Source organism: Prinia subflava, chromosome Z (genome assembly GCF_021018805.1).
Source record: "Prinia subflava isolate CZ2003 ecotype Zambia chromosome Z, Cam_Psub_1.2, whole genome shotgun sequence".
Classification (NCBI taxonomy): Eukaryota; Metazoa; Chordata; class Aves; order Passeriformes; family Cisticolidae; genus Prinia; species Prinia subflava.
In genome coordinates, this window is record NC_086283.1 from 95,543,490 (window position 1) to 95,567,750 (window position 24,261).

Sequence of the window (24,261 nt, forward strand, 5' to 3'; positions counted from 1 at the left end):
AAGTCCATCACATCTACTAGAATGTTTTTTAGTAGAACATTTGCACATGTACTAATATGCTGGAAAAAACTTCAGATACAAGTTTTCAGGCTCTGCAGAGTCTGGTTAGCTAGTCTCTGCCCTCAGGCCTGTAAAGAGTTTGAATCATTTTCAAAAGTTGAATCCTAATAAAATGTTCTGTAAGTTTGCAGGATTAGGCCATGAGTCCATTTCCGCACCAATATCATTCAGTGACCTGAACATCTGAAGTGGTCTATTTTTACCATTCTCATATAAACTATAAAAACACTCTAAGATGTGTTTTTCAGAATTGTCATCTTTAGGATTATTGCTTTTAGTGGTTTGATTTTCCATAAAGACTTTTTACATAGACTGCAATAAAAAGAAGATCACAATAAAATACACCTTACTTGTTATTTAAGTATTTTGAGAATGACAATCTTAAATAAAATCTTACAAGCAGAAAATTTGAGAGGTCTTAAGAAGAAAGAATTTTACTTATTGAAAATAACGTCATGATTATTAAGCGATAACAGGGAAGCCAGTGCTGCCAGGTTTCTTCTCTTTTTCACAGGCTGGAGTGATGGCTTCTTTCCTTCTTAATTCTTTTTGTGAAGATGAGAACATTCTGTCTAGAACAAGTTGTGCATGAAGTTCTAGTGGTATCTTATGCAGGATATAAATACATTAAATGCAGTCTTAAGAGATAACCAATCTGAATAGCAAGTAAAACTTTGCACAGCTGTGGGGTTTTTTCCTTACTACATCATCCACTAATTATGCTTCTTACTTGAAAACACTAAAAAGTAAGCAGCTGGACCTTACATCTTACTGTATTTTAGAATTAGTATCTTAAATTAGGCATCTCTGGTTGGACATGTTCTAGCTAGAGTGATGCTTCTTCAATGTCATAACACAAAAAGAAGAGTTTTTCCTAGACCGTAGTCAAGTTTCTCCTTGACGTACCACAGAACAGTTGCACTGAGGTTTTTTGTCTGTCTTGGTGTTCATCAGCAAACTGTAGATTCTAGTTTGTGGATTAAAATAGTGCTTAGTCCTACACAAAAATACTAAAGTTAACAATACCTATTAATAGTATCGTAGATTTTTGTGTAGCAGATGAAGACAAAAGTAATGTTGCAGGAGAAATAAGGCTAGAAAAAATTAGATCCATTTTCTGGTTCTTGTCACATTGTTCAAGTCTGTCAGTAGGAGAGACAAAAGATGGTGTTGGTGGGCAAGGTAGGTGGATTTTACATCCCATCTGAACATCCCAGCTAGATGTATAGCTGCACAGACTTTAAATGAAAAAAGAACAGTGAGAAACAAAGGTCAAGTCTCTAAATGTGCTATCCAAACCAGTACTACTAGAATAAAATATCTTAATTGTAACAGACTTTAGCAAATAGCGCTGCTCAGGTCTCACAGAATCTCACCGACCACACAGACTTGTGAATGCAAACAGTGGGAAATAGGCTATAGGAGATATATTAATAGGTATAGAAGACTGGGGTAGTTTTCCAGTTCATTGTCAAGGATCTTTAAGGGTCCTGGTTTGTCTGTCTGGAGGTGGCCTGCCCTGGATGCAGATCCCAAAGCTGCCCATCGTAGGTGCAGGGAGTGCTCGGAGCAACAGGGTCAGTTTAGCTGCCAAGGCAGGCCACACAGAGAGAGTTGGGAGGTAATTTTGGGTAGGGAGTTTAGGGAGATAGGGGTCCTTCCTGGAGCTGGGGTGTGTGAGAATAATGTCTATCTTAGGAAGGCAAAGAGGAAGTGGGATATGGCAAGAGAGCAAAGGGATGTGGGGAGCTCATAGCACTGGATCTCATCATCTTCATTGGTGAAGAGCAGAAGAGCTACAGCCAAGGAAAGAGCTGCCTTCTGTCAATGAGTCAAAGCTTCCAACAGCCTGTGCACTGACTAGAGCTGAGCTGCTTTGTCTATCCCAGTTTATCCCTGTTTCCCAGACTTGTATGTAACCTTGTAAATAACAGCTCAGACTGAAATACTGCAGCCTGAAAAAGTAGTTTTTATTACTCAGAGCATCATAGGTAAGAAGGAGTGAGGTAATAAGGCTGCTTATATGTAACTGCTCACTTGTTGGGGATGAGGTCAAAGTCCTGGCAGCATCACCGACCTGCAGACACTTTGCTTTCAGCTATAAAGAATATTTGCAGCAGTGGTGGCATAACAGCTAGAGCAGGACAATGTAAAGGCTGATCCAGTTCCTCCTGGAATTTGATTCCTCCTCAAAGGTACCCTCTGTTGCTACAGGCATCAGCCTGAGACCACAGTCCTGTCGGTAGCGTCCTGGGGACGTAAACAAACGTGTAGGAATGCTGTCCTTGTCAGAAGTTATCTGCATCCTGTCAGGGTCTTGGCTGGGAGCAGCAGAGGGCTGCGAGCGCCGGGGACAGCAGCGGGCGCGGTGCCCCGGGCGGGGGGACCGTGCGCATCCGTGTCCTACCCAGCAGAGGGCTCCCCGCCTAAGCCTTTGGCAGCCAGGCTCCATCCCTGACCTAACGGAACCACCGCACTTTGGAACGTCCTTGGTCCAAGCTCTGACACAAGCCAGTGATTCGTGTTTCTCAATACCTAATTGCGAGAATTTGATAGGAGCGAGACAATGCGTACAACGTTTTTAGCGTTTTTTTACAGAATTTCATGTCCGTGTGCAGGTTTTTATGTTTATGTGCAAAACACACGTCAAACATGATCAGTTCTTTTCCTGCTTCAGGCATAATTTTTTAGAAAAAAAATGTTCTATGTTAATAGAAGAACACTGTGAGTACGACTGCAAGGAATAGTAGGCTGCAAATTAAATGGGCACCACTCGAGATTTTGAAATTTAGATAAAAAGACAAGACAGGCCAATATTTGAAAATACAGGTGTGTGCATGCCAGGGTGTGTGGGGGTTTTTGTTTGTTTGTTTGTTTTTGTGTGTTTTTTGGGGTTTTTTGTGGGTTTTTTTTGGTTTTTGTGGGTCTTTTGGGTTTTTTTTTTTGTTTGTTTGTTTGTTTGTTTGTTTTTTTTTTTTGACAAGACACTTGAATCTCTCCTGCAGGATAATGAAGAACTCATTATCTCTGTGTGGGTGTCTGTGCTTTTTTAGTTTATAAAAAAGTTTGGTGAACCAAGTTTGGCTTGTCTTTTCCCGTTTGACTATATACCACTGTGTTGTGGCCCTACAAACCAAGAAATGTTCTCAACCCCTTCTGTAATTTTAACAGTAAAGAAGAATATCAACTACAATCTGAAGCTGAATTAGTTCAGAAACACAGATTTCTATCTCCTCTTGAAGCAGGCTGTACCTTTCTGACTCTGCTACTTGAAAATATATTTAGAACTGACAATTGTTCAAGTAGGCAGAGGCTAAAACAAGGGAAGCAAGGGATTGTTATAGGTGAAACTAATCAGTCAAGTGCAAAACATCAAAAATGTACTGCAGATATTTGGGATTTTATTATTAGGTGCAAGTTTCACAGCATAGGAGGATTTTGATATGTGAAGTATTAAGGAGGCAAAAATTTTTCAATACTATTTGACCACCCTAAAGAGCAACAAGCAGATCTCAAATAAATTCTCAGTGTTTGCAAGAAGTGGGAGGAAAATATTAATCCTCTTCTCTCTTTCCCCTAACTTATCTGCTTCTCCTTTTACTTTGAATTTATTTCCTTGTAGAAGTTTAACTGGCAGAGAAGATAACCTCTGTAGACAGAGGGAAGTAGGCTCTTCAGTTGCTGCTCTGCTCCTTTAGCAAGTTCGATCTCCACCAAACACTAAGGCAGGGAAAATAGATTTAACCTAAGCTTCTCCCTCTCTGTACAGTTGATTTTCCCACCTCCCTGGCCAAGAATTGAACAATCCTGATATACAGGGAACCACTACGGATAGTGGTTTTTTTTAGAAATTTTTAGTATATAGGAAATTAATAAAAAGTCTCACAACCTCAGACTAAGGGTCTTGAAGCAGCACCTGTATTTGTGATCTGGCATGAGCATGTACAAGGTGCTGTTGTGCTTGCAGGCAAGCTATTTTGCTTGCACAGGGCTGCTTCTAGAGATGCAGCTCTTTTGAAGGAAAAATTTTATTCTATTTTTTTTTTCTGCAGGTAGCCACTTCCTGTATGTGGCTGTTCGTGTTGCTTTTCTCATCTTTAATACTGCATGCAGCAGCCAGTGATAGGGACTATTTTAAGGCCTCTTACAATGGGCTTCTCATTTACTTAGCTAAAATGAGAAAGTTAGCCCCGCATTGGCCACTTGTTAGCTGATGACAACTTTTACTTTGAATCTGGCTCCCATCCCCCAGCTGAAATCCCTGGCTCAGCAAATATTTGAACCTACCCAAGTTAATCATGAAACTGAGATCTTTATCTGAGAGAGACGTGCAAGCTACTGAGGGTGGTGGTTTCTTTTTTTTTTTCACAGTACTGAAGTCAGGTTCAGTTTTTAATGATGAACCAGAGTAAGTGGATACCTTCTGGGTACCACAGAGGTTTAAGCAGTTGAGAGAGAAGGCTTGGATTTTCTTACTGCAAGTTGCAACTCTTTTAGGGGGTTTTATGGAACATTGGTTGGAAAGCAGAGCAATCTCTTTTTCTTCATTGCTTCAGAGAAGCTTCCTAGTAAATGGAGGTTTTAGGGTTTCTTTTTAAGCAAGAGTTTTATCAGAGGAAACCAATACTGGATTGTATTCTCGACTGTTTTGCAAGGGTGATCATTTGCGATGCATAACTTACAGAGTAAGTGATTTTTAATTTCTGTGTTTTTTTCACCATCTTGTCGAAGTATTGTACTGTAACTGATTGCCAGGTAGAGCTTTAAAAGTCTTAAGATACATGAATTTAAGTCAAGTACTTCAGTACCTCTCCAGCTTATATACAAAATAGGTAATAGCCTATCTGCCTCCTCTGTCTTTTCCTGCCTGCAGGCTAGGCTGGTCTGAGCTGAGCACTAACCCTATTATACAGGTTTGTTCAGTCCTAAATTTGGTCTCGAGTGAAACTCGAGGGAAGTAACTTTTCCTGAAAGTAATTTTGATTCAGCGGAATAAAAAAAAATTACTGATCCCATATGAGACCTAAAAGCAGCAATGCAGCTTTTGTAGGAAATCTTTGTAACTTAATTTAAATAATTACCTTGGCAAGTTAGCTGTTTGGGTAGCAGGTGGGCTAAGCCACTAAATTCAGTGTTTAGACTTGTGTCTGGGGTGATTTTAAGTATCCTATTTCATTTTGGAAATGGAAGGAATCTTTGGAGCATATCTGCTTCAACAGGAAGGGGAAAGTCTACTTCAAAATGAAGCTTCTTTATGTATGAAGCAAAGTAGCATTCATCTTTTTGTATATGTCAGTACTCCAAATATGCTCTTGTATGTTGATGCTTGTCTGAAAGGGGTAACCTGCTCAGAGGCACAGACAGTGGGGGGTTGAGGGGGGAAGGCAGGGGCAAAATATTTGGAAATCATATAAATTGTGTTAATTGTTCAATGAATATTTGTGAGATAGAGCACATTTCAGCTTTTCCAAAATTTCTTGTGGTGTTAAGGCACAGACAGTTGCTACAGCTAGTCTTTGTTGTAGCTATTTCTGGTCTCTGCTTTCCTCCCCCATAGATTATAGCGGGTATAAAGCATTCATATTGCTTTACATAGCATTCTGCTCTGAAGTTATTCCCTATTCTGTCCATGTTTCTTCCAAGAGGTCAGAGAGAGTTACAGACAGTGATGGGAGGAGTAGAGATGGAATATTTCTAAATAGTTGGAGGGTGCTACTGACACAAAGTCAAGGGGCGAAGGAGACACTGACAAGAGGCTCTTGCTTTTAAAAACAATTAACTTGATAAATATATCAATGAGAATAGGGTAGAGAAACTGTGTGAAAAGGCAGACTAAATCATATTGTATCCTCAGAGCCTTTTTTATGTTCAGCAACACCATTTTTTAAGATCTTGCTCAGTTATTACTTTCTTCTATTGTTTGGGTGAATGAGCTGAATGTAAGATTATAATATTTGGGGTTTACATTTCAAAATTAATTAATCTAGATTGATTTGAATTGTGTTCTATTACATAACAGTAAGAGAGGAGGACATCTCCGCAGTAAGCATGCTTTATATAGTAATATAAACTCTATCAGACCTATGTGCCTATAAAAACAGTAGAAACATGCAGAGTTTAAGAACATAATCCGTGTTTCATTATGTGGCTATATACACATCTGTGTGTGTTTGTGTAAAATGAGTGTGTAACAGATATACACACACACAGCCATGCTCTTCTCTAATGCATCTCTAATATGTGCAGTAGTTCTAGAATGCTTTTACATCCTTTTGAATGTCAAACTTCAGGCATTCAGGCAGGAGAATGCACCTGAGATGTGACCGACCTGCTTCCGAAGGGAGCTGCCCTGTGAGTGTGAGTGTGTTGTGTGCGCCTGTGTGTAAGAGCTACGTGCTGCAGCATATCAGCCTTTTGTCATCCTGCCAGGATTGGACTGTACCATGCTGCAAAGTCAGGAGAGTGAGCCAGCAGCACGGGCAAGGAGAGCCTACTCGCTCCTTTTGTGTGTAATACTGGCTTTATATTGCAATTCTGCTAAATGTAGATTCTTCCCTAAACTGAAATTGTTTTAAGATTAATGTAGAACAAAATGAGGAAGCAGGAGTGGTTTGGTGACATTATTTTGACATGATTGGCTGAGGATTATGATGTAATAGGTTACAGTGCAGCCCCTTATAGGTTTTAAAATGAATTCCAAGACACCATTACAAAGACAGCCTGACTCTTTTCTTGTATCTGAGCTTACTCAGTGAAACTCATACAAATGTACAATACTGTTTGGAATATGGAAGAACTGGATATAGAATATCCTAAGACAGATATAAATTGTGGCACAGACTTGATGTTTTACATAGAAATGGATCCACCAGGTAAAACTGCAGTCTTATTATAGAAGACTTAATTAATTTTGGTGTTTGCAATAGCTGCTGAAAAATTCATACTGGATATGTAGGATTTCTTTACTTTGTTATTGATACAAATAGTTTTCTTTTTTTCATAAATTAGAATAAAAATTGTGGATTAGTGCATGGTTTTAGTAATTATAATCTTAACATATTAAAATACCTGACTGGTTACTTAATTGAATTTTTACTGAATTGACCTGTTTCTGTTTTGATTTTATTATGTCAGATGTAGTTTTAGTCCTGCTATTTTATCATGTAAAAATTGTATTTCTTTTATTACTATTTTTGCTATCTCTGTTCCACACTGTGCCTAAAAGGAGATGCTGTAGTAACACTCAAATTTCCTGAAACAGTGATTCCAAGTCATTGGCTTGGATTGTTTAAAGAAAAAACATTTTTAAAATCTAGCAATACTGATTGAATTCCTGTTGCAGCATCGTTTTTTCATATCGTATGAAAGTATTAAACTATCCTGATGTTCCTTGCAACTTCAAAAACATTGTCTTTTGAGCCTGGTCATAATATACAGGACAAGAATGAGGTACTTACTGGAGAACTGAAAGAGCTGAGTTGATTTTTAATCCTGATTCCAGTGTAGTCCCTCTCGTTACTAAGTCAGTGCTGCAGTATCTTCTCTGGCACCCACTGGTATACATATGCAGCTTTGACATTGAAAAAGGAGGGGGGCTGGGGGGTGCTTTTTAATCAGTCCTGGCATTTGGAACACAATTTATTCTGTAGAATGCTAAGATTAACACAAGGGATATTTGGGTCACAGATGGGTTTCTTAAACTGTTGGGCTTGGATTTTTGGCTTTTTTTGCAAATCATTGCACAGAATGCTGAGGGTCACAAAACCCTGATTTTGCTTCAAATATACTGTATTGCTATGGGTTTGCATCTTTTATTACTCAGCTTCTAGGTAAGAAAACAGCAAAATTCCTCTAAGATTGTTACATAGGAGGACAAAAAAAAATAGCATGTTTTATTACTTATGTTCACCCAAAGGTGGTGAAAGAAGGTAAAAACAAACTTCAGATTTTTTTCCTCAAATGCTTTCTTCACAGGCGTAGGAGTTGAGGATAGTGTTATATTTTCCTTAAAATATATTATTGCAAGATAACATCATCTTTTGAAACAGTATAGCTTTATTTTGAATTATTTTGTTTTCAAATTTCTTGATTCTTGTAGTGTCTTTTAAAGGATGTTAATGATGGACAGCTCTATTTGGTAACCAGTTCTTTTTCTTGAGGCATTCAGAGAATTATAAAATTTATGTAATAATGTGTAATTTCAAGAAATATATGGTCATGTTTTCAGTGAGTTACAACTTTTCTTCCCCCCTTTCATTTGCAGCACTGCCTCCTAAGCCACCGAAACCTAATACTGTAACTAACAATAGCATGAATAACAACATGTCATTACAAGACGCTGAATGGTACTGGGGGGATATCTCAAGGTAAATCACCTCAAGACATGTATTTCTTATGTTGGGCTTTGTGCTATTCTTGCTGTGCTCTTCTGTGTGTATGTATTATGCTGTGAGTGTAGAAAATTCGCAGCTGTAAGAGCAGTTTTATGATAGTTTCCACCACAAACATATATGACTAAAAAGTTGCTGGTAGTCTCTTAGAATGTAGAATGCAAAATGATTGTTCTGTGTACTTTAAGACTTATGTGAAATACTAGCATGAAAAGATAGCACTAAGAAAGGATTTTGTTCTTGTTTTTCATTCAAAACCTCAGCTGTAGTCTCAGTAGTCAGCAAGTCAGACTAACAAGTGCTATATATTAGCAACATTTTTATCTGTACTATATATAGGTATATTAGACCAGCACTGGCTGCTCCAGTTGCAAAGGCTTGTATGAACAAGCATAAAGAGCTTTGCATGAATAATAATTTTGTCCAGTAGTGAGAGAACAGAGTATGCCATTTTTTATCCCACTTGCTCTCTAACAATTTCAAATAAGGTATTACATAGCTGTATTAATATGGAGACATAGAAGGCTTCTAAAACACACTTATTTCAAAACATTTGAATTTTAATTTAGAGCACTGTGGAGGAATAAGTGTGTGAGAACTAATTGAAATGACTGGTTACTTTTGCTTTCATTTTAGGGAAGAAGTAAATGAGAAGCTTCGAGACACAGCTGATGGTACTTTTTTGGTACGAGATGCTTCAACCAAAATGCATGGGGACTACACACTGACACTGAGGTAAGACTGGTTACACTGGGTCTGTAATGCTTGATTGGAAAATGCAATAGCTGCACTTAGTGCAGAGTGTTATTTAGGAAATAGTACTTGAAGCATGCCTAACTTTTCCATATACTTTATTTGCAGGAAAGGAGGAAATAACAAATTAATCAAGATTTTTCACCGAGATGGGAAATACGGCTTTTCTGACCCATTAACGTTCAACTCTGTGGTCGAGCTAATAAACCACTACCGGAATGAATCTCTAGCCCAGTACAATCCTAAACTGGATGTAAAATTACTCTATCCAGTATCTAAGTACCAGCAGGTAATTTAGTTTATTTTCTTTGTGTTTCACTTAAATACAGAGAAATTATCACAGAACTTGCAGAACATTAAGAACTTCAGCTCTGTCAGTGTTTGAAAAAATCAAGCGGGTATCAAACTGCATGCTTTGCATGTAAATATTTAAAACTTTAAATACTGCAGATACACTGTTGTGAAACAAACATATTAATAATTATCCCACTCAATGGTTAAATATGTAATTTTCAGCATAAAGCTAAACACTTGCAGTGCAGAATTCCTGTTTGTCATTAATTTCTCATTTGCATATAATGCATTTATTGTATCTCCATATTGGTGAAAGAGGAATCACATTTCCATGTAATTGTCTAAGCATTTTTAAGCAGTTTTATCCAGAAAAGCTGTGCAATATTATTATCTCCTTACAGAATATCTTTCTTTCTGCTCATCATTCCAGGATCAAGTTGTAAAAGAGGATAGCATTGAAGCAGTAGGAAAGAAATTACATGAATATAATACCCAGTTCCAAGAAAAAAGCAGAGAATACGACAGACTCTATGAAGACTACACAAGAACATCTCAGGTGAGCTAGATTTGAACGAAAGGGAGAATGGAGGACTCTGTAGAATTAGTGTGAATTCCTACTGTCATTTTCCTACTCCCCTCTTCCACCACCACTGCATTGCCCTGATATGCTTGCTCAGAATAGTGCAATTGCTTACTCATGTTTGAACAGCCACCACCTGTAAACTGAGCTGCCCTCTGCCCAAGTCTGACAGCTCCATCCAAAGCAAGCACATAACTGTCTTGATTTACCACCCCTTCTGCATACTGACCTCATCAAGCTGAGTTATGGTTTTCAAGGCACATTTGCAGGGAAGCATTGCATTTTATTATGAGTTCTTGAAGGGTCTGGTTTACCTATGCATGGTAAAAGATGACGTGTGTAGACAAAGTGCAGGAATGAAAAGCTGCCTCTAATAATCAATTATTAGCCATACCTTGAAGTGCCACTGAATTAGTCCAGTTTTACAGCCCCAGAATCAAGACTGTTTATTAAAGTGTGTGAGAAATACGCCTAAAAAGAATTAAAGAAAACTGTAGAATTGCTGCCAACTTGAACTAATGACCTAAGACTTGGCTACCAACTAGGTATGGAGAGGCAGGAGGGTAAACTAGATAACCTCCTGAGACCTGTCAAGGCCACCTTTATTTCAGAAAGCCAGGTGTGCCTCTAAGGACTGAGGTTCGTTCAAAGGGCGAAGTGCACTGCCGTAAGGTTCCAAGCATAAATTTATTTATAGAAAGCAAAGATTGTAACTGATTCTTTTTTTAGCAGATCTACTGCTTGTTAAACCTCATCATGGAAATCTTATCATGGTAGCCTTTGGTTGTCTCTACACCATGAGGCTCAGCAGAGAGAATACATTTTGGTAAAGGGATATTGGAAGGATATTCTTTTACAATATACTGAATTGTTTCTGTGAAACAAGCCAATAAATCTTCCCCTTTATCTGATAACAACTGTAATAACAATTATTTTATTTTCAGGAAATCCAAATGAAAAGAACAGCCATTGAGGCATTTAATGAAACAATAAAAATATTTGAAGAGCAGTGCCAAACACAAGAACGATACAGTAAGGAATACATTGAAAAATTTAAACGGGAAGGAAATGATAAAGAAATACAAAGGTCAGTACTTGATTTTGCATATCAAATTGTATGATTTTTGATAAAACAAACAATGTCAAGTATAGGTCTGCCTAAAACTGAACCAAGATGACAAGTCTGAAATTGTTCAGTTGTAAGCAAAGAAACTTCAAATAGGGTAGATGTGAACTGGCAAAATGTATAACTACATCTCTAGAAATAATCTATTCTCTTAGGTGTCTACACCTCTAAATAGCAGATCATAAAGTTATGAATAGGAAATCAAAGTGTAACCTACTACATTGTTCCCTCTAGAATCATGCACAACTATGAAAAACTGAAGTCTCGGATAAGTGAAATTGTGGACAGCAGGCGGAGATTGGAAGAAGACTTAAAAAAGCAAGCAGCTGAATATAGAGAGATAGACAAGCGTATGAACAGCATTAAGCCTGACCTCATACAGCTGAGGAAGACAAGAGATCAGTACTTGATGTGAGCATCATGAATTAACATAATTTGTTTGGTTTTTTAATGGTGTCCAACTTTTGTGACTAAAAATTGATTTCATTTGCAATTATTCTCCAGGTGGCTGACTCAAAAAGGCGTTCGGCAAAAGAAGCTAAATGAATGGCTTGGAAATGAAAATGCAGAAGAGTAAGTATTGGAGGATTTAGATATCTCTGGTGTTTCAAATCACCTAAATACAAAAGTGAGATAAAGCATATTTAATTCTTGGACCACACAGAGGAAATCTCAAGCCTAGGTCTTCAGTAACAATGCACACTGTTAAGATGTGACAGCCTACATAATGCAAGTATTAGAAAGGATGCTGTCTCACCCTCTACTCTCCTCCTTTTTTCAGGGAAGTGCATAATCAAGTTACTGTAACAGAACACTGAAATGTAACCCATGTCTTTTTTCTTACCAGCAAAATTAGGTGTTAGTGCCTTAGAGGGATGTCATACAGATGGATAAATTGTTTAGAAGGTCTCTTAGGCATGAGTGGGCTTTTTCCAAATCTGAACTGTGGGTACCATGACGTTATCCAGTACAGGGGTACCCACATGACTGGGTCATATTGCTGTTGTAAATAATAAATTTGCATGTGCTGAGGAGTATCCTCTGGTTCTGTGATCTATTTTTTTTTCCCCTGGAAAATGGCAGGGTAGTATTCTGTCATTTCAAACAGTTTCGTTTGCTGTAGGTTCTGACAGAGGTTAAGCGGATGAATACATTTCATTTTATTCCTGGGAAAAAGGCAAAAAGTGCTTGGGTTGTGTAAACATAGAGTAGATTTGAACAAAAGCAAGACACAAAATAATATCTGAAGCCCAGTAACAGTGAGAAATGAACAAATAGAAAAATCAAAATTGTCTCAGTAGTATTTGTATCAACATTTTTTGCCTATGTGGTTTCTTGTGCATCCCTTTTATGCTGCCTGGTTGAATATACAATGAAAGCAGCAGACTGACAATGACTTCAGTGCATTCTGCCTTGCATTCTGGCCTTGTCCACATCTATTTTAATTTGGCTTGGTTTATTGAGTCTCCTACTGTTATCCTGGAAATTCTGCTTATCAGTGTGGTAGAAGCTGGAGATAAAAAAGACATACACATTTTAAAGCCATGTTGTTTTCTCAGTCTTAACTCAAAGAGGAGATGTAAAATATGTAGTCACCTGTTCCCACTAGTGTTCCTATCTTTTAAATAGTAGACAAAGAACACTCTGTGGGTTTAGTGTGGCATCAAAATAGTAAGTGAAACTAGTTAAAGAAAATCCTCATTTTCTCTCACTCTGATACTCCTTGCTGCCAAGTCTAATAACTGCTGAAAAATTAAACTTTTAGAATATAGCTTTTCTTCTGAAGTTGTATTGCAGAAAAAAATCCCCCAATATAATAAACAGGATGAAAAACAAGAATTGCATTGTCTAAATGCTGGTTGAAAACAGAGTCACTACTGAATGTATGTAAATGTCATGCAGGTCAAAAGAGTGATGGGACTAGGGACCTGGAGATAGAATTCTATTTTTCATAAAGAGAAAGGTTCTTTTGTTTCAGATAGAACTATGTACAATTGCTGATTTCTGTAGACTACTTTGAGAATCTTCAGAAAGCCAGAACCATGGATGAGTGAGAAGTCATCTTTTCTTAGACCAAGAAAAACCAATTAAAAGCCTATTACAGAGAGAATAAATGCATTAGCCTAACACAGACTTATTGCAAACTGAGCAGAAGAGGCAGGGCCTATCAGGCTGTAGTGGGACTGGGAAGCTCTGGAACTGCAGAATTCCAAAGTGATATCCATACATATGAACCAGATACTTCTTTTTTCATGGTGGGCTTTAGCTCAGAGGGTTCTCTGTAACTCTGAATCAGCCTTATAGTTGGTGGCTGATTTAGCAGAGAAGCACGTATTGCATGCTATTTTCATAATCTGCTTATAAGGAGAGACAGAGAGCGAAAGCACTCCAGTATTGCACCTTTTCACAAAGCCATTCTCCTATAAATAATTAATCTGTCTCCCTGTACAACTGCTCAGAGGTTCTCCAAGCAGCAGCTGTAGTTGATACATTGCATAATTTTTCACTGCTGACCAAGTGTTCTGGTCTTTGGAAATGAAGCTGACTCAGAGGGTACTGATTTTGTTGGGCTTGCTATTTACCAAAACAGTGAGCAATGGCAGTTTTATGTTCTTCCTAAAATTTGTATGAGTGTTTTTCAAAGAAATGGGAAACAGAGATTATATTTTACTTTTATCCAGTTGTTTAAATGGTGCGGTATTATTTGGTTTAAATCCCTGATTTTACCAAGGAGGCAGCCTGCTAACCAGTGTAACATGGAATAAAGACTGCTTAATTAGTGGATTTTGTTCTGTGTTTCACAAACACATTTTTTCTTTTTGACAGCCAATACTCTATGGTAGAAGATGATGAGGACTTGCCCCATCATGATGAGAGAACATGGAATGTGGGAAATATCAATAGAAGCCAAGCTGAAAATCTGCTTCGGGGAAAACGAGATGGGACATTCCTTGTTCGAGAGAGCAGCAAACAAGGCTGCTATGCCTGCTCTGTTGTGTATGTACCCTAACCTGTGAATTATACAACCAACGTGCAAGGGGCTACCTTCAGCTGGGGGCTAACAGACACTTGCATATGCATAATTCCTCTTGGACCTTCACATTTAAAAGCAGGTCCAGGAGTCCTGAGGCCATCCTTATTGCTGCTCCATTTCCTACACAGCTCCAACCTCTGCCACTCCCGCAGAGGAGCCTCACTCCAAAGGGAAACCAAAACATGTGTGCAGTCCTTTCTGTGCAGCATGCTAAGTCCTGCCTATCTCCTGCCTCCCTAAGCTATTCACAAATTTGGACTAAACATAATTTTCTACCATTATCCCACCACAGGACAGAGGAATTCTATGTACTGACTAGCATCTTAAGATGTATTTCTAATACCTGATTTTCTGTCTTAATTTTACTGTACTCACAAACTAAAACCCAGTTGTTTTTGTTTGGTTTTTTTTTAGGGTGGATGGCGAAGTAAAGCACTGTGTGATAAACAAAACACCTACTGGGTATGGATTTGCAGAGCCATATAACTTGTACAACTCGCTCAAAGAACTGGTGCTACATTACCAACACACGTCACTTGTGCAGCACAATGACTCTCTCAATGTCACACTAGCCTACCCAGTATATGCACAGCAGAGGCGATGAAGATCTTAATACTCTGGGTTGTTTGTTGTTTTTTTAAAGAAATTATTTGGCAACATTGAGGCCTCTGGAGAGAAAAGGCTCCTTTCAGCTTTACTCAAGAATTTGCAGTATCAAAGCTATCTGTCTTCAGATGGAACTAGAGATTTCCTTCACAACTGCAGTGGGAGAGATCACAGTGTTGTGCTGTGAATGTATGTTTGTAATCTGAAGTGCTTTTTTTTTTTTTTAATAATTGTAAAAAGAAAAACACAAGAGAAAAATCCAAACCTGATCTCCCTGCAGGGACATAGAGGCCTTTAAGCATGGTGCTTGTTTACGACCACTTCTGAAGCTTTACCAGCTAGAACATTGGATTATCCAGACACAAGGTATAAGAGGTCTGTGCCATTCAGTTATTGGAATTTTGTGGTCACGATCTGACTTGGAATGGTGTTGCTGCACTCAGTGGATCCAGACGTACAGCATTGTGGTTCTGTTTTGGTTTCTGGTGAATGACATGTAGCAGAGTGGCACTTTCATTTCTAAGGGACACTTTAAAAGGACATCAGTTACAGTATGTTGTTCAGAGTAACTGTAGTAGTGAAGTGCCAGGAAGTGTTTTGTTTAGATGATTAAAAATCCTGTTTTAAGAATATATTTAAGACTGAAGAAAATGGGATTTTCAATGGCATATAGTGTATTATAATGTACATAGTACTGGATGACTAACATCATTGATGGAAACTGTCAATACCAAACTCTTTCGTTTTTTTCCTTTTCTGTTTGCTGAAAGCTGAATTTTTAGACTATGCTATGCAATACTAAATTTTCTTTAGGCTATAGTCTTCTCTCAAGCATATCTACAGATTAGGCTTGTTTCTCTTGGTTTTTTGTCTTCTTTTTTTAAATTTTTTTTGCCTAAGGATATTTTTCCTGGTGATTATTTTTTGTTAATAATTTTCTAGTTTGTTTTTTGTTTGCTTTTATTTTTGCTTTTATTTTGTTTTGTTTAAAATGTACAGGAAGCCAGCAAGAGTTGGCTTGAGAACTTAAACTATGAAATATTTTACAATTTTCGTTGTATAGAATATTGAGCTACTAGCTCAAAGTTTAAAAAGTTCGTAATTTTTTTTTTTTTACTAAATATTTTGTTGGGCAGTGCCTGATAAGCTTCAAAGCTGCTTAATTCAATAAAAAATATATGAACATTACAAAATATCACTGAGTCCAACAATACTGTTTCAGATTTATCTTTAGAATACGGTACCATGCTACATTTGCTTCTTGAAGCATTTTGAACTTCTGTCATGATTGTCTTTGTATATGGAAGACAAGAAAAATAGTGTATCCTTCTTTGATAATGACTGCAGAAAAAAAAATGGGGATATTTTGCTACTGCAGTGTAGAGTGTAGATAGTTTGGATCTCAGAATGAGTCCACCTTCACAGTAAATAAATGACTTCTTGACCTCCTATGACAGAATTTCTGTCAGCCTGTAAAGGTATTTTCATTTCACATGAAGGAAGTTTCTCTAATCCATTGCCTAGGTTTGTTTTTTGTATTAGTATTGTGGAAAAAAAAAAGCTTCCACCTCTACCGAGTATATTTGCATACAGTGGAAAACTAATTAAGACTGGAAAATGTCTTTTTTGAAAATGATTAGGCTATGATATGTATTTTCAAAAGTCTGTAGGCTGAGGCAGTATCAAAGTGAACAATTCCATAATTTCAGGGCACCAGAGACTTACAAAATCATGTTTTAGTTAAAGGAAACAAATACATAAATCTCACTAAAACAGAGTTACCCATAATCCTGGGATAGTTCACTGTCAATGGTTTGCAATGGTTATTTATTGTCCTGACCACTGAGGAAATTCATACATTGCAAATCAATAAAGTAATGAAATTGAGAGAAATTTTGGAATAGATTTGACTAAGTGAACATATGAAATTATTCTTCCCCCAAGATGCAAAAGATAAGATCCAGTACTATTGAAGAGAGTTGCACACACAATCAAAAGAGTGAGACCCATGGAGTTCTCTCATAATAGCTCTGCTTAGAGAACCTTGTGTTTTATTTCAAATTATGCAATGCTTTATAAGCTATTGGAAATAATAATAAGAAATTTGCCAGTTTCCAATAACCTTTGTATTATCTTTTCATTTTTACATTGTTACTTCAGGCTGTAAGGATTTTGATTTCATTTTGACTTTGTGTCTGTTTTTTGGGGGTTGTTTGTTTGTTTGTTGGTTGGTTTTGTTGTTGGGTTTTTTTGGGTTTGGTTTTTTTGGGGTTTGTTTTTGTTTTTGGGGTTTGTTTTTGGTTTGTGTTTTTTTTTTTGTTTTGTTTTGTTTTTTTGGTTTTTTTTTTTTTATGTTTGGGTTTTTTTGGTGGGTTGTCTTTGCTTTCCTATAGTTGTATTTTCTTACTAGAATTTATATCAGGAAACAAGATTCAACAAATATTGTTTCATGATAGTCATCATTTAGAAAATTATTCTGAATATTTTTCTTGAATAGAAGTTTAGTCTTCATGCCTTCCCTTCCTCATTCCACACTTTTTTCAGGCCTGTAGGACCATGTGAATCTGTTATATTAGTAACTGGTTTATACTACAGAAAACACCAACAAGTACTCTAGCATGCCAGTTATGCTACTGGGCTTGAAGTTACAGATTAGTTCAATATAAAGCAGTTTAACACTTGTAGCAATCCAAGATATTCTTCGGACATATATTAATTTCTGAATGTTAAATATTTTAAGAGTAAAATTGTATTTTTTTTTCTCTGTAGGCAAAATATATGTAATCTGAATTGATGTTTCACGTAGCATTTGTCAAGACATTTTATCATAGTAAAGCATTTGGATCTAATTTTCCTCATATTAAGAAAACCCCTGCTATGTCAGTGGGCCGTATCCTTAGCATGCCCAGCCCAGTATGGAATATAATTCGTTCCTGTGTGCTGTGCAACTTCTCTTTGTGTGTGGCTGTAGCAGAAAAAAAAATAGTGTGTGTGCAGATTTGACACTTGCTTTTCTTGCACAAGCAACAATGAGAAATAAGCACTATGTTGTAAGGATGAGTGCTTAGGGCTTCTTAAGGGGATGTTCTGCCTACACAGGGTCTGTGCAATTTGCAGGGATCATTTACGCCCTCAAATTGGCATGAGTGGGTTTTCTTTGGTACTTACATATTGTGTGGCCTCTGCATTTCTCTCCCTCCTTAATGCACAGAGCTAAGACCTGCCAAAGGCCCTATTCACTGCAGAGTTGTTTGTCTTTAATGTACCATATTGTTCACTCCAGTTTTGATTTGATCTCAGACTACTATATACAGAAAAAAAAAAAAAAAAAGCATGGGGATATAACTAAAGAAACACAGTGTTTTTCTGTATTTCTATTGATGCAGAGTTTTTTTCATCTAATATAATTCATGGATGGGCTTTATTCTGTTCCTTTTTTTTTTTTTTTGGTTTGTGGAGCTTTTTGTTTTATTTTAAATCCCTGAATTATGCTGCACTGCAGCATCTCTTTCACGAGGCCTTTGAAAGGCATAAGACATAGCAAAGAGAACCAAAACTCACAAGCAAAATTAAGAGTTTCTGATTTACTTAAGGTGAAATATGGATTTGCAGGTTGGGGATGCTTATCTGTGCATACTCTTACACACTTGCTGTGTTTATGTATGAACAGTTCCCAATACAGATGCATTTCCACAGAACATGATCATTTTGATGAATTTAATAAGTGATATCATTAACTTTGTTTAAAGACGCACACATGCACACTAGACCTTTGTGGGTGCAGCATGTTTCCAGTTAGAAAACTGAGTTTCTGTGTTGTTGAATAGTTTCTAAAAAAGAAAAGAAAAAAAAAAAAAAAAAGCTTGTCTCTATGGTTACGTTATCTTGTCAAGCAATCTGTAAAACCAAATCTTCAGATTTTCTATTTGGTGTCAACTGTTCTGTAGTGAAAAAATGGCTTTGTCTTGTAATTGGCAATGAAATAATAATGCTTGGGAAAACATTCAGATGCTTCTAATGGGGAAAACTGCCGATTTTCACACAGTGCTTTTGCTATGCATGGTATTAAGTTGGGAAAGTGAATCCTGATACTGTTTTTTTCAGGGTCACTTTAGAAATGGGCAGCTCAAAGCATAATGCCTCCCATGGGACAAGGTTACAAAGTGCAACATTTTATGTAGAATCATGTTCTGTTTACTGCAGTTGAGACTAAACTGTAGGAGTTGGTAAGATTCCAGTGTGCTTGTCCTGATGAGATTGCATTAGCTGCCCAAGATGCTGCTATTTTTTTTTTTTAATTCTTGTTTTTTGAAAATAAAGCTCTGTTCTGTTACATGTCTTTTAAACATTAAGATTACTTTGTTTTAAAATTGTCGTTGAGGAGGTGGATAGTAAAGCAGATTGTAAATTGCCTTTACAAGGCAACAGTGAAAACATGCCTCCTTAAAATTTTGTTCAAGCTGTAGAGTTGATGGAGCTGTGTCTTGTTTTTGAGTTGCTTTAAAAATTGTAATAAGTCTTCAAGCAGAATAAAGGTTGTTTTGAAACTGCAGTTCGGTTGTTGAGGCTTCAATAAGGACTGTGATGTCTATTTACCAGCATCCTTGCCTACCTCTTCCCGTCTCTATGTGGACTTCTTTGAAAATGATACCCAAATGCTCTTATTATTAGAGGAACTAGGGAGCAAATAATTTCAGGTGACTCACAGCCATTTTGTGTCTTGAACTGAATGAGGTAGTTCAGTAGCTCCAAAATAATCTCATGTCAAACAGTGACAAAATGACAGTTTTCCTTATCTCATACTATTGCAAAAACAGTGCAATACTTATGATCTGTGATCTGCCTTTTGCAGTGCAGATAAAGTTATGGCTCTTCTGAAAAGAGTGTGAGCTTTGTCGCTGATTTCCATGAAGCCAGCCTGTCAGCTTTTGCAGCTAAAAGTCATTTACCAGATCATGTCTGCATATAATTGTGAAAACCAGCATAAGACTGAAGAAGAGGGGGAAAGTATGGGGGGGAGGGGATTGGGTAAGGCCAATTGTGAATATATTGGTTGCTTCCCTTCACTATTGGTATATGGTATCTGACTTCTTTGAGCTTATTCCTAACTTGTCCCAAGAGAGGTCCTCCAGGAAAGTGAGCCAGCTACTCTGGAAGAAGAAAGAGATTCCCATTCCCATTCTGTACAAGGTTTCCATTCTAAGATTTGCTTACATATTGCTCACACTGAGGTGGAAATACCCTAGACTGACATATTCAGCTCAGACTTGAACAATTTTTAACAACCACAACATTGTCACTGGCCCTTAGAGATTCTTACAAGAAACTTAGATTGAGGGCTATTGCTGTATTTTTAGCCTGCTTAATAGCAAGTGGGGCTTGATCTCCAGTGCTTGCATCTGCTGAAGTTTTCCTCAGAAGGCTGATTCCTTTATACTGACACTAAGTTTATCTTGCTCCTGCCTCCTAAACTGATGTTGGGCACCATAAAGGCCTCTGCAGCCACAGCATCATCATTGAAAAATAAGGTGAGCTCGATGATGAATCCTGTCATCTGTCATCATCTATTGGAGAGAAATTAAGACTGATAGATCATAATCCAGAAAAATCTGTGATTTTTAAAAATCTAAGATTTCTTGTCAGTATCATACATTGTACAGAAATAACTCTTGGCAGACTAGAAGAGTGGCTTGCAAAAATGCCATTCTATTATTACTGTCTGTAGACAAACACTCCCCCACTTTCCCTCTCTGCTTTCTTGCTAAACTTTGAGGGTCACAGAACCATAGGGAAAACTGCTTAAATCTGTCTTTGTGCAGATACAAGTGAATGTGATATTTTTAAAGGCTTGGGAATGCTCATGGCTTGGGATTTTTTCTCCCAAAGTTGCTTGACTCGTGCAAAGTTGTGTGCGAGTAGCTTCACATAAATCCCTTTATCTGAGCTGTGAAGCCAAAAAGGGGAGGGAAAGTTTTGAAACTCCCTATAGCCATTTCCATACACTGACCAAGAGGTTCTCCCTGGGCACAGAAGGGCAGGGGCAAGGAGGGCAGTTCTGAAGCCCTGGGCCACCTCTCAGTGCCCATAATGGCCCTCCCAGCCATCAGGGGGGAAGAGCCCCTCTTGTCCATATGGGGACTCTGTTGAGATGATTGCCATTAGGATACACCTAACATTTACCACAGGGGCCCCATTCCCTCATTTAGAGGGTGCAAGCTAAGGAAACAGCAAGCAGCAGGGACTTGCCAGTATCCCTGACTGGAAAGAAGACTAAAAATAAGTTTTAATAAGTGGTTTTGCTTTCCCTGCAGGATGGTTTGTGGGGGAGGGAGGTCAGACAGACGTAGGCTGTGCAAGAGTTAAGGTTCCAGACAGACACGTACGTGCTTCCAGACAGACATAAGCTGTGCAAGAGGCATCAGGCCTTGCCTACTGCCTCTGGTACAGCAAAAAGCAGGAACTGTGGGAGCACTGTGTGGTTCTGGTGTCTTTTAATCCCTTGGAGGACCTATGGCCTCAAATGCATAGACCACCAAAAAGAGATATTCTGTTGGGACCTTCTAGATAAACAGATGTTAATTGATTGGCCACTATTTAAACTTTGGATAATCTTTGCAGGGACAAGCCTTTTGACCTCTGATCGAGCTATTAGATAACCAGAAATGCCCTTCTTTGAAAAAGCAGGGTTTTACCCATGGCTATTCCAGGACTCGTTTTCTGCCAGAATGGCATTGCAAGGACACCACTTGTGCCATTCTGTCCTCTATGAAGAAATTAGCTTTGCATGCTAAAAATTGAGGCATTTAGGGCTACTGATTTAAATGTGCAAATATTGACAGGAATAAAATTTAACAGCAAGCAAACAAAAGGATCTAAAGCCTACCATTCTAAGGTCTTTGAACAAAAAATATTGACAAAACTGGACATGAGTATAGTTAATGCAGATGATGATTTCACTGTCATGTGTTTGGTATTCCTAATTCATTAGAAGACCATAGCCTGAGAAGAAAGATAATTAAATCATACCTGAGAGCATTTCATCCTCTATAAATGTTTGTTTTCTACATGGTTTGCTTCCCCCCCTCCCCCGACATCTTGTGCTTTGTATAAATCAAAAATTGCGGGACTCATCTTTTTTTCTTGTTGGAACTGGCGGAAGTCCTTCAACACCCATCCATGGGGTGTTAGGTGAAATAAACACACTGAGAGTCAATGTCTGGAGTCAGTTCCACAGGGAATTGTGTGTCTTGTTTGTGTGACAAGATCATCCATTACCCCTGTCTGCCTAGTACCCACGGCAGTGGTTCACAGCTTCCATGGGCCCTCATGCACTCAGGGCAATGAGCAGTAAGCTTTACCCATCTAGAAAGGACAGCAGCTCTTAACATCTTGTTTGTTGTGTGGCTGAATGGGAGTAGAGACCTCAGAGAGCACGATCTGGAAATATGAGAGGAATGCAAATCAGCAGGTGTCAGAACTGGAGCCAGACCAGGGAGCTGCTGAGGAGCAGCTTCGCACCTCTCTCTGCAGACTGAGAAAGCACCTCTCACCCAGACTGCAATGTCCAGTTGCCTTCCACTTTCCCTGTGAAATCCATGCAGGACTGGGCTTGGGAAAAGGCTGTCACTTTAAGCATCAGCTGTTTGCATTCTCATGCAATTTGCAGCTCTTTCTTTTTTCAGAAAGACAGTGAGTTTGAACATTTAGTGGTGGGATTCATCTCATCTAATTTTAAGCACATACAGAAAGGCTTGTCATCAAAGCTCTCTGGCAAAACCCTCTTCAGAGAAAGCCAGGCAATTCCCCAGAGTGATTCACCCCACCTACCTCAGGCACTATTCTTAGGATGCAGTGAATCACTCTGTGGAATTGTTCCATTGACTGGAAGGAGAGCCCAGGCAAATGGCTTTTGCTAGATGTGCACCTTCAATGTGGCTAAGGTTAGATGAACTCAATCTCTTCCTTGCTGATAGGAGTTCAGTTTTAATCTTTCCAGTACCAGCTGCAATGTCTTCTGCTCTTGAGCATAATGACAAAGGACAATTCGTTTGGGTCTGGAATTTCAATTGGGTTTATAGAACTAGGGTTTTCTCATTATAATTGCAAGGGTGACAGGTTCAAAAAGATGCTGGCCCATACCTTCCTTGGAGATGTAATGCTGGACTCCACACAGAGGAACCCAGATAAGCAGTAATGCCATGATACTACCGCCTTCTCTGACTGCTTCAGGGAAAAACCTGGCACTGTCTCAGACCTGGCTTATCAGCACCTCCCAACATCCTGTCTTTGTGAGGGCTATAGACCTGTCTTCTGAAGAGTAATTTGGTCTCTTGCCAGCCATGTGGTCACTGAAAAGATATGGATGAAGAAGATGCTGCTGTTTTTTCCAAATAAGAGCAGTTTGTTAGTCACCACATCTACATTTCTTTTCTTATCCAGAGGAAATTTAGGGAACTTGACTTTCTTTCCTTCCAGCTGGTTCATAGCCAAGACCACAGGGTGGGGCATTGTGATAGTAAAACTAAGATAGGAAGGACTTCAGTCAAATTACCTCCCAGTCGGAATGAGTTCTACCTCAGGGCAGGAGAACTGTGTGAAATCCCCCAGGCATCTACTACATGAAAAATTCAAGAAGGTGGCAGGTCCCATGGTGCTTTTTGGGTACATGAGCGTGTGCATACTTACTCCAGTTAAACCAAACCTTTCAGTGCAGAATGTTCTACAGGGAAGAGCCCTCAGACAGCCTGGGCAGTTTCCCCGTGCAATGAAATCAAAGATAAGGCCTTGAATAGCTTCAGTAGCAAGAGCAGATCCAGTGTCAGGTCAAAGGCAGGAACAATTTGGGGTGAAGCTTCAGAAGACTTGAGATGAAAGAAGAGAAGCTGCTATGCAAACAACCTGTTGCTCTACTGATAAGAGCAATGTAAACAAGAAAGCAGGGATTGACAAAACCTTGAGCACCAAGATTCCTCAGGATATGTGAGTAAAATCCTCATATTGGGTTCACAGCATTCCACCTCTTTACGGTAGGCACTGTAGATTTCTGGACAAAAGCATATTGCTCCTAGGTGAACACAGACTGACCTAGTTTGTGAGTGAATGTGTACAGTCTCTCTCCTGCAGGGCTGTGAGTATTTCAGACAGAATGAGAGAGCAAACTGATTTAAAGGAAAAAAAAAAAAAGAAAAAGAAAAAAAATGGTCACCTGTGTACAAATACAATTAAATGACATGATAGTTCAAAATGTCTTGATCTTCATTACCAATAACAGTGTTACTAAAATTGAAATCTTGTCATGGTCTGTCAAACTAACACTGTAATCTTGGCAGGCACAGATGAGCTAGGTCTTGTCTACGGTTCTCCAGTGGAAAAATTGCCTCTTATCTGGCTGGGCCAGATGTGCTTCCAGCAGGGCGTG

At 38.4% G+C, this 24,261-nt stretch overlaps 1 protein-coding gene across 3 annotated transcripts in view; it reads left to right on the forward strand.

The window, feature by feature from the left end:
• Positions 1–19,395, forward strand: part of PIK3R1 (phosphoinositide-3-kinase regulatory subunit 1) — a 60,523-nt gene extending 41,128 nt beyond the window's left edge. Inside the window, exons 1-10 of one of the 3 annotated variants that reach the window (XM_063422139.1) lie at positions 4,012–4,745; positions 8,324–8,426; positions 9,087–9,185; positions 9,312–9,492; positions 9,928–10,053; positions 11,022–11,164; positions 11,438–11,614; positions 11,708–11,776; positions 14,030–14,200; positions 14,652–19,395. In XM_063422139.1, coding sequence (XP_063278209.1) covers positions 4,730–4,745; positions 8,324–8,426; positions 9,087–9,185; positions 9,312–9,492; positions 9,928–10,053; positions 11,022–11,164; positions 11,438–11,614; positions 11,708–11,776; positions 14,030–14,200; positions 14,652–14,841 — 1,275 coding nt within the window. In that variant the 5' untranslated portion in view covers positions 4,012–4,729 and the 3' untranslated portion in view covers positions 14,842–19,395. Of the gene's footprint in view, positions 1–4,011; positions 4,746–6,731; positions 6,933–8,323; positions 8,427–9,086; positions 9,186–9,311; positions 9,493–9,927; positions 10,054–11,021; positions 11,165–11,437; positions 11,615–11,707; positions 11,777–14,029; positions 14,201–14,651 lie in introns of those variants that run through there. The other 2 variants (XM_063422140.1, XM_063422137.1) reach the window with 2 other exon arrangements.
• The last annotated feature ends 4,866 nt before the right edge of the window (positions 19,396–24,261 follow it).